The following is an 11,181-nucleotide window of genomic DNA, read 5'->3' on the forward strand; positions in this document are numbered from 1 at the left end:
TGTCTAACTATTTCTTTGACATGAGCTTGAATGTGAATCGCTTCACTTTTTAGGTCAAGCACAATATATTCAAAACACCAGCATAATCTCTAAGAGGTCAGGAAAAAAAATACTGGTCTGACTTAAATAGTTTTTAAGTAGTTTAGTTAAAAGTGAAAGTTCAAGTCATACATACTGAAAATGTTAAATATTTCATTGTACAGTATTACACAATCCCGAGTTGTCCTCTATTGTAAAATCCTGAGTTTTGCAAAAGAGGAAATGTGTAAAGCAATGTAGTGTCCGATCACGTCTCAAACGCTTTCTCGCTATATTAGGGAACTGCACGGTCATATTTGAGAACTTCAGACATATTTTATAGTTATTTATTAGTTTGGCAGATAAATGAAACCTAAAAATAGCCTAAAATAATACAGCACTATACCATAGGCATAAATAATACTACTTTGGTGCATCATAGAGAAACTCTTCACTCTTTTGTGAGTAAACAACCAACCAAAACACTTTAGCAACAGCATAGCAACCCGACCAACAACTACACCCTTTCATTTTTTATAGAACATAATAATTAATTATTAATTTCTTACTGATATTTGAATAAGCAAACGTGAGTGTATAATGATTACACTTGCTTGGAGTAAAACAGGAAGTATTGCTGCTTTCCTGTTGTGTCATTATACGTGTGTGTCATTATGATCTCCTTATAAAATGCTTGTGACAGAGTGAGAAAAGCACAGTCACTTCTGAGTCTGTGGTATCGGACTGGTTTAAGGTATGACATTAATTCTGTTTCTTCCATTTTGTGTATTTTGAGATTGTGTCATTAACCACCTTTAAAATGGTACCATGATAGCCTACTTCTGAAATTAATCAACAGCAATAATTTTCTAAGGCTAACACAAACATTTTTTTAAGTTTGGGGATTCTCTGGGGTCACATGAATCATGGGAAAGATAAAATGCATAGATAAATCATCAGTTAAACACGTAATCTGCTGATGCATAATGTTAAAAGCCTGTTTGTCTGCTTGTCTAATATGACATTGCCCGTGTCCTTTTTTTCCTGACCAAAAATCAACTTAACACCAGTACGATCACATCGTAATTATGACTTTCAAAATTGTTAGAATTTTTTATTTTTTTTTGGTGGAGAATTTTGACCAGTTAAGAGTCTGACTAGGTTTAGTGTGGAAGTTAAAGTTAGGTTAATAATAATATCACTTATAACACCTTCATAACTACATTCAATTAGATCTGTATATTTGATTTGCATGATATTGGGGGTGTAAAATGACATGCGATATTTGGGGCTTTTTTCAGATTCATTTAATAACTCTATTTGGAAATAATTAATAATTCTAGACTGAGGTGATTTTGAAGGGGAGTGAATCTGCATACATACAATAAAATTAATTCAATTATTTATTTATTTATTTTTTGCTGAACGATTTGGGAAAAACTTAAAAATGTCATAACTGAGTTTCTCAAACCTCTCTCAGTAACCATAAATTAAACAGAGTTCAAAATTTAACAGAGAGTGAAAGACATATAGGCCACATTCCTACTGTTTTTCACTCATTCAATTTGACCATAAAATAATAATAATAATTAAACAAGAAATATATTGCAATAAGTGTTTGTGAAAGTTACTTATAAAAGTAATGCTTTACAATAATGCTGTTACTCCTTACCCAGATGGACTGACACTCCATTGCTGTCTGGGTACAGAGTATCTAATTGCATTACTTAGTTACTTTTATGGAAAATAGTGCATTGCGTTACATTTGTTATACTTTTTCTCTCAATGGGCCCTATCTTGAACATAAATATGAACATATCACACCAGTCCTCAGGTCTTTACACTGGCTCCCAGTTAAATTTAGGATTGATTTTAAAGTATTATTACTGGTATATAAATCATTCAATGGCCTAGGACCTCAATACATTGCAGATATGCTCACTGAATATAAACCCAACAGATCACTCAGATCATTAGGATCATATCAGCTTGAAATACCAAGGGTTCACTCTAAGCATGGCGAGTCTGCTTTTAGCTATTATGCTGGAACAGCTTCCAGAAGAGATCAGACGTGCTCCTACTGTAGTCACATTCAAATCCAGACTCAAAACACTTCTGTTTAGCTATGCATTTACTGAATGAGCACTGTGCCAATGTTCGTCCGACTGTTTGTACTGTATTTTATTTTTTATTTTTCTAAACTGTTTTAATTATTCTTATTTCTTTTTCTTATTTTAATTTCTTCTATGTAAAGCACTTTGAATTGCCATTGTGTATGAAATGTGCTATATAAATAAACTTGCCTTGCCTTGCCTTGCCTTGCCTTGTCTTGCACCCAGCGCAATTGACTTTGTACACCGACGCATGTTTCATTCCTATTTTGCACCCGACGCACAGCGGACTTTTCCCTCCACAGACGCACGTTGGTGAATTAGGAAATGAACTTGCGCTCCCGGGGGCGTTTCAGCGGAAAGAGGAGGCGTGTTCCGGCGCAAACGTTCCCTGGTGCTATTTTGCAGTTTCAGAAAACAATTCCTCCACAGACCGGGAAAAACCTAGTCTAAAGTCAGCGGCGCTTTATTCAGATGCTATTTTAAGGGCGCATGCTTGGCCATAATGTAATGTGTGCACGACGCGCATGCACTTTGCTTATCTCATCTACACAGACGCAGCAGTTCACATTTTTAGAAAACCATACGTTATTACAAGGAACAATATTAACACACGAGGGAAATCATTGTTGTGTCCATGAAGATGTGAAAAAATAAGCATAAATCTAGCTTACACATTTACCCAAATTATTATACGCCTGTTTAACCGAAGCTAATTTGGGTGTGTTTCTCCATCCCCATACAATGTCACTTCTCTGTGTTTTACGGCCCTGACGAGAACGTCGGTCTCCTCGGCTGTGAACCGCTCCTGGCAAATCTGCCGTTATAATAGCAACCCGCCATGGAACAAGCGCGCCTGCTCTTAAAGGGAATGTGAGATGACGATCTGATTGGTTTATTTCACCATTTATTTATTTTCCAAACCACACCTATTAATAATGAAGCTACTTCAGACCAACACACTTTAGATTTGCATCGGGTGCAAGAGTCATTTATACCGCCGGTATAATAGCAACAGCGCCCGAGACCCGCCCACAAAGTTACTTGCGTTTCGCGCTTGATACTTGCGTTTCAGATCGTTAAAATAGGGCCCATAGTCTGGACTTGCTTGTTTGTTTTTGAAAACATAAGTTCTATTTTTGGCAAATGTAAAGGCCCTTTCACACCAAAAGTGAAATGAAAAACCCTCAGGCTGAAGGAAATGCAAATTCACACCTGTACAGTAGAGGGCGCAGCTCAAACAAACCTTTGGTTGAAACACAAAGGTTTAATTGGATCATCGAAGGTCTGCAGCAAAGACATTGGTTATTAAAATGAGATTAAATACATAGGCCTTCTGATTTTGCATTTCACTGTTTTTATTCATTCTGATGAATACTGAATCAGTCTTTGTGCGAGTGAGATAAGTAAATGACTGCTCACGTTAGTCTAGTAGTACAATAAGCATCATGTTCAGCAGCGCACACTTCTGCACTTACTCACGATTCTTCTAGGACAGAAGAGATGTCAGTCAGTAAATAGGAAACAAAGTAACTTTTGTTACTTATTTGAAAAGGTAACTTTGTTGTAATGTTACTTTACTAATTACTTGAAAAAAGTAATCTGATGACATAACTCGCATTACCCCAACACTGATTGTAATAATATTAATGTATTGTTAAAAAACATTTGAGTATTTATAAATAAATAATTGTATTTTATAGTATGGTATTTTGCCAGTTTGCCCTGCAATTATATTTCAATATATCATGCAGCCCTAATGTTAAAGTATTTATTCGTATGGCTGTTTAATATTTCTGTTATTTTGAAAGAAGACATAGTCACCAAACATTTACTGTATATGCTTATTTATTGATCAACAATGACCAGAAGAACATTATTACTCATTTCTTGTTAGCAACACTATCTTATATCTCTAAGGTTCCATGATGCATTTCCTGCCTTAATTATTTGACCCCTGAGCCAGCACTGTACACTGAATGTGTCACACACAGTTGGTTTTATCAGACTCACATGTTTTGTACTAAATTTTTGTTGACATTAATAAATGACCTTATCTTTAATTACCCTAATATTTTTATTTGCTGTCAAATTTACAGTGTCTGTACAGGACAGTTGGATAAACAAAGCTTGCTTCTTCAAAAACAATATTTTACTATAATTAAAGACTTATCACTTCTGAAGACGTATCAACACTGTGCATTAACTTGAGTGAGAAGGCGAGAGCACGCAATAGGTTCTCGTGAGCACTAAATAGTTTCTACTGAGCACGTAGTAGTTTCTCGTGAGTAACAATAATTTCTCGTGAGCACTTAATAGTTTCTTGACACGCAATAGTTTCTCGTGAGCACGCAAACGTTTCTCAAGTTTCTCGTGAGCACGCAGTAGTTTCTCGTGAGCGCAATAATTTCTCATGAGCATGCAATAATTTCTCATGAGCATGCAAATGTTTCTCGAGTTTCTCGCGAGCGAGCAATAGTTTCTCGTGACATGAGCACTCAATAGTTTCTCGAGAACGCACAATAGTTTCTTGTGAACGCGCAATAGTTTCTCGTGACATGAGCACGCAATAGTTTCTCGAGAACGCACAATAGTTTCTTGTGAATGCACAATAGTTTCTTGTGAACGCGCAATAGTTTCTCGTGAACACGCAATAGTTTCTCACGAGCACACAATATTTTCTCGTGAGCACGCAATAGTTTCTCGTGAACACGCAATAGTTTCTCACGAGCACACAATATTTTCTCGTGAGCACGCAATAGTTTCTTGTGAGCACGCAAAAGTTTCTCGTGAACACGCAATAGTTTCTCGTGAACGCGCAATAGTTTCTTGTGAACACGCAATAGTTTCTCGTGAACACGCAATAGTTTCTTGTGAACGCGCAATAGTTACTTGTGAGCACGCAATCGTTTTTTGGCTCGCAATAGTTCTTGAGAACACGCAATAGTTTCTCGCGAGGACGCAATAGTTTCTCGTGTGCATGCAATAGTTTCTCGCGAGCACTCAATAGTTTCTAGCGAGCATTCAATAGTTTCTCGCGAGCACTCAATAGTTTCTAGCGAGCACTCAATAGTTCTTGAGAACATGCAATAGTTTCTCGCGAGGACGCAATAGTTTCTCGTGACCATGCAATAGTTTCTCGCGAGCACTCAATAGTTTCTAGCGAGCATGCAATAGTTTCTAGCGAGCATGCAATAGTTTCTCGTGAGCACTCAATAGTTCTTGAGAACACGCAATAGTTTCTCGCGAGGACGCAATAGTTTCTCGTGAGCACGCAATTGTTTCTTGAGTGCGCGCAATAGTTTCTCGCGAGCACTCAATAGTTCCTTGCGAGCACTCAATAGTTTCTAGCGAGCACTCAATAGTTTCTCGAGAGCGTGCAATAGTTTCTCGTGAGCGCGCAATAGTTTCTCGCATGCATGCAATAGTTTCTCGTGAACGCAATAGTTTATCGAGATCATGCAATAGTTTCTCGAGAGCGTGCAATAGTTTCTCGTGAGCACGCAATAGTTTCTCGAATGCATGCAATAGTTTCTCGTGAACGCAATAGTTTATCGAGATCATGCAATAGTTTCTCGTGAACATGCAAAAGTTTCTCGTGAACATGAAATAGTTTCTCGTGAGAGCGCAATAGTTTCTCGAAATCATGCAATAGTTTCTCGTGAACACGCAATAGTTTCTCATGAGCGCGCAATAGTTTCTCGAGAGCACGCAATAGTTTCCCGCGAGCACGCAATAGTTTCTCGTGACCCTGCAATAGTTTCTCGTGAGAACGCTAAAGTTTCTTGTGACCATGCAATAGTTTCTCGCAAGCATGCAATAGTTTCTCATGAGCACGCAATAGTTTATCGCTAGCATGCATGGTTTCTTTGGGTATTGCACGGGAGTCTGAATCTTGCAATTATGCAGTTAAAAAGATTGACATGCTTTTCTTGTAGTGCACTTTTGAAATTGCATGCAAGGTTAAAATGCTTATCTTAAATGAAATCTTTCTTTTTCTCGTACAGGTTTGCATACTTGGCATCTACAGTGACAATGACGTGGACGGTGGGTCTCAGTAACCTGGTGTTAGGTGTCTACGGATTCACGTTGATCACAGGCCTTCCAGCCAACGTTTTGGCTTTGTACACCTTCTTCCAGAAGGTGCGGCAGCGCTCCACCCCGATGGACGTGCTGTTACTCAGTTTAACCATCTCTGACCTGATCTTCCTCTTTTTCCTGCCGTTTCGCATGGTGGAGGCGGCCAACATGAAATGGACGATGCCGTACTTCCTCTGCCCACTGTCGGGATTCATCTTCTACTCCACCATCTACAACAGCACCTTCCACCTGACAGCCATCAGCGTGGAGCGATACCTGGGTGTAGCTTTCCCCATTAAATACAAGCTGAAACGCAACCCTCGAAATGCCATGATAGCCAGTGTCATATTCTGGGTGGTTTCCATGGCGCACTGTAGTATCGTCTACATCATGCAATATTACGACCATTCAAATCCCAACTTCACCGATCCATCCAACCGTAACACTTGTTATGAAGAATTCAGCGTCGAACAGCTCAAGATCCTCCTGCCGGTTCGTCTGGAGCTTTTTGCAGTGCTCTTCCTCGCGCCGTTCCTCATCTGCTGCTTCTGCTACATCAGATTCATCCACATCCTCTCCAATCTGCCCAACATCAACGCCAAGAGGAGATATAGAGCCATCGGGATGGCGTTGGGGACGCTTCTGGTCTTCATTATCTGTTTCATGCCTTACAACATCTCACATGTGGTTGGATACGCGGGCAACTACAGCCCCGACTGGCGGGTGTACGCTCTGCTCACCAGCACGTTTAATGCGTGCCTCGATCCTTTCATATTCTACTTCTCATCTTCGGCACTCAGAGGAACATTTAAGAACGTCTTGCAGGAGTTGACGAGGCGGCTGCTCATGCCCTGTTGCCGCTCGATTTTCCACTGCCCTATCTTGAGCTGTTCGAGTACTGAGGAGAAAACTCAGAGCACGACCGACAGCTCCCTGTAACACCATAAGCTAGATTGCATGAATGCAATGAATATGAGAATCAATCTTTGAGGTATCTACTGAAGAAGAGCACCATATGGGCCAGTATTTTTCTGTATTTTCTTCTGACTGCAGTCAAGCGATGTCAGCACATGCTGATCAGTCCAAAGCAATTGACTGTAATTCTGATGGGCCACTGGATGGCATCAGCTTAATGGATCTGTATAATGGACTACTATCACTATAGAGTATTGTTACCCTCCCATTTTTTATACTTCCGGAAGTATTTTTTCCATTCATGTTTTCCATAGGGATTTTTTTTTAAATGTCTTTGTTAAAGCATATCATGAATCAAGCTATGAGGTGAATCACAGCGTTACAAACTTTGATTTAAAGCAAAAATGTTAAACAATTATTTAAAAAATATGCTGAAATAATGTGAACGGATGGTTTCAACAAAAGCATATGCCACTGATTAACAACCTTGTATCTCACAGCAGGTCTGTCTTTAAAGGTTGTTTAAAATCAGTTTCCCAATGGAGAAAATGAATGGATTTTTTTTCGCAATCCTACTGTTGCAATCTATCGACTTTTATTACTTGTATAATATTACTTTTGCATCTATTTGTGTTCAACGTGCCCTCAACTTGGACTTTCTAGTAAAGCTGGTTGACCTTGGTAGTCTTCCTGGTGAAGCAGCCTAGTACGGGCACCATGTTTTTTTTTTAATGCACTTTTCGATATTGATCCACACCGTGTCCTAACTATACGCGATTGGACAAGATTTCAGCCATTTGTGACATTAATCAAATATCACAGCCAATCAGAAGGGCATGTGGGCGGAGTATCTTTGTAAGTCACTGCAGTCGCTATATGGACATAAGCACATAATCAAATTCATAAAAATTATAACTTTTTAACATTATTAAAAATAAATCAATGATACAATTTTGTCATTGAATGCATTTGTTTGTTCACAGTTCACACAGAGTTCACGGTTTGAATGTACTTGTTTCCTTTCATTTATTTTCAAGATCTGAGGTTTTGCTTTCACACAAAATAATGTTCAAACTCACATTAGACCCTTTTAACATTAAATAAAGCACATAATCAGTACCTGAGATTATCATTGTCATAGTCACTGTCCTGGCTGGTCAGGATAAAAACTTTGACAGTTCAAACAATCAGATTTTAAGCCAACTGAATGTTTTAACATTTTTCTTGAACATAATTTTTTTTAAATCGGTTCTGCATAAACTTCACTGTATGAATAAATTGCTGAAAAGTTCAGTGAATGCTAATAAAATAAATTGTATTAACTTTTCTTCTGACACTATATAATTAATTATTTAATTAATATATACAAAAATTGCTAATATTTTGCTTTTTTCTGTAGAATTTTATTGATATTCTTTTCTTTTTATGTTCACACCTTGAATGATTTAATAAGGAGAATACTTTTTGAATTTTTTTTGCATGTAAAGATTTAAATTTGTGTTCTTTTTAAGAAATTAAATATTTTTGATGCTTACATTAGTGTTATTTTGCATGTAAATATGTAATTATTCAGTTGTTTTTTATTTTATGCAAGAACAGATAACATAAGCTTATAGCTGCGGCCTAGGCAATTTTCCTTCATGCCTTCATGTGTCATTTCTACTGAATAAAAATATTTAAACAAATATGCAAACAAGCTTGCTTTTTACAAATTTACAAAATATAATTCCCTTTCTGTATACTGTATATACTATTGTTGTTTCAACTTAAAAAAATAAGTGTTCCTTAATTTTAAGTTTAGTCAACTCAATATCCAAGTTGTCATTACAACTTCATATTTCAGTTGACTATTAAGGCAGCACAAACACTTTTTTAAGTTGAAACAACAAATGTTTTTACTGTGTGTGGCTACATTAAAGGTGCTGTAAGTGATGCTGTTACACTACGTGAACTCACTCAGAGGCACAAACAGAAGAAAATGAAGAGGTTTTGTTTTTTTGCGAACAAAAAGTATTGTTGTCGCTTGATAAACTTAAGGTTGAGCCACTGTAGTCACTTGGACTATTTTAAACATTGTCTTTACTAACTTTCTGGACCGGCAAGTTTCGATTGGAAGCCTGTGGAGGAGTGAGACAGCTCTCAGATTTAATCAAAATTAATTTGTGTTCTGAAGATGAACGAAAGTCTTGGTTTCACTTTATTTTGATGGTCCCTTTAACACATTCTGTTGTCTAGAAGTTACATTGCACCTACATGTCTACTAACTCTCATTAGAGTATTAGTAGAGTATTAGTAGACTGGTAAGGTTAGAATAAGTTGACATGTAGTTGCAAAGTTACTTATAGTCAGTAGAGTGTCTGTTGGAGGACCATCACAATAAAGAGTTATCAGATATTAAGCAGACAGTACACTAATACTCTAATGAGAGTTAGTTGACATGTAGTTGCAAAGTTACTTATAGTCAACAGAATGTTCAAAAGGGACCATCAAAATAAAGTGGTACCAAAGTCTTACGGGGTTGGAACGACATGAGGGTGAGTAATTACTGACAGAATTATCATTTTTGGCTTAACTAACCCTTTAAATTTTAAGTTTAGTCAAATCATATATCCCAGTTGTCATTTTAAGGGCAGCACAAACACTTACTTCTTTAAGGTGAAATTTTTTTTTTTTATCAGTTGTGGCTACATTAAAGGTGTTGTAAGTGATGTTAGCAATATTGCTGACTTCCAGATTAAACAGTCCAAATTTGACCCTCATAAGCAAACCCGAAAATGACTGACTGGCAGAAAGCATAGACAGTATATAAACTGGACACAGCGACCCCATAGGTTTCAACGGAGAAAAGTGAAGTCAATTAGAAACTCTCAACTTCCTGATGGCTGAGCGTACTGCGCAGACTCAACTGAGCTTGACAACGTAGATGTGACGTGAGCAACCCGTCTGTCTTCCAGTAGCTGTGCCAAGAGAAATCTGAATCATTCCCTTCCGAAACTTGCAGAGACGGAGAGCGTGAGTAGGAGGTGTCCATGAGCTTGGAGCAGGAGCAACTTTTGCTAAGTATTCTGATTAATTACTTTGTCATTTTGCCTCCACGTCCCCCCGATTGCGCGCGAGCATCTCCTCCTGTCTATATGGTAATCTCTCTACTGTGCGACAGAGAGTCGCGTGGTTATGACGCAATCGTTAGCCTATTTTTACAAAAACTGCTTTTATGGGGCCATAATGTAATGGAGCCTTTTATACATTTTCGTGTTTCTTTAGAAATAAATAATGGACAAATGGAGTCTTTAAACGCCTCAGATGTAAAGTTATTCGCTGTCAAAGTGACGCCAAAATGAATGGGAGTCAATGGAATGCTAACAGCAGGTGATGGTCCGCTAAACAATGGCGGCGCCCGGGGAAGCTTCTATATTTTATGAAACCCTGCCCCCCTGGCAGAAAGCGCCTCAAAGTCCTCTGATTGGCTAAACAATAATGACACGTCACCATCACTTTCAGTCAAGTTCCGTGATTACTCAAGACACTCATTTCACTGATGCATGCAGCACATTTAACCAAAAGTTTAAATATATATATTTAAGAAAACATGACTGAGCTATTCTGTTTAAACAGGCATATGAAGTCTGAACAGATGTACTAAAAAAAAAAAAAAAAAAAGTCAGTGCATGCTGTTTTTACATCGTTCCAGTTTGAAGGACAGAAAAATTCATGGCATTGTTAGACATGCATAGCCTATGTGTAACCCTAAATCATGATAAATGTTCAACGTAATATTTACGCCTTGCTAGAAAATAAATTATCAGCAAGTGGTTGTCACAAAAGACATTATCACTCGGCTGCTCGCTGGTATATGTTATTGTCAGTGGATGTATATCAGACATGTGCAGACGTCGCTATAATTCACAAGAGTCAATAGGCTTTAGTGAGCCTCCCTCGTCACAACATTCCTTGTCCCTTTCCGATGACGACAATTGCTTTTTTAATAACATGATTAACTTGATTTGTATTGTACAGTAAAATTATCATCCATCTCTCTCTTTTTTTGGCATGCAAT

The 11,181-nt window shown here is 37.8% G+C and overlaps 1 protein-coding gene across 1 annotated transcript; it reads left to right on the forward strand.

The window, feature by feature from the left end:
• Nucleotides 1–724: 724 nt before the first annotated feature.
• On the forward strand, nt 725–8,809 carry LOC311276327 (free fatty acid receptor 3). Its single transcript, XM_084385943.1, has 2 exons — nt 725–772; nt 6,137–8,809. The coding sequence occupies exon 2, from the start codon at nt 6,165–6,167 to the stop codon at nt 7,146–7,148; it is 984 nt and encodes a 327-aa protein (XP_084242069.1). The 5' UTR covers nt 725–772; nt 6,137–6,164; the 3' UTR covers nt 7,149–8,809.
• Nucleotides 8,810–11,181: the final 2,372 nt, after the last annotated feature.

Source organism: Rutilus rutilus (assembly GCF_951802725.1).
Source record: "Rutilus rutilus genome assembly, chromosome: 17".
In the NCBI taxonomy this organism is placed as follows: Eukaryota; Metazoa; Chordata; class Actinopteri; order Cypriniformes; family Leuciscidae; genus Rutilus; species Rutilus rutilus.

Coding starts and splice junctions, on each gene's coding strand:
- LOC311276327 (XM_084385943.1), top strand. CDS start 6,165: ATGACGTGGACGGTGGGTCTCAGTAACCTGGTGTTAGGTGTCTACGGA.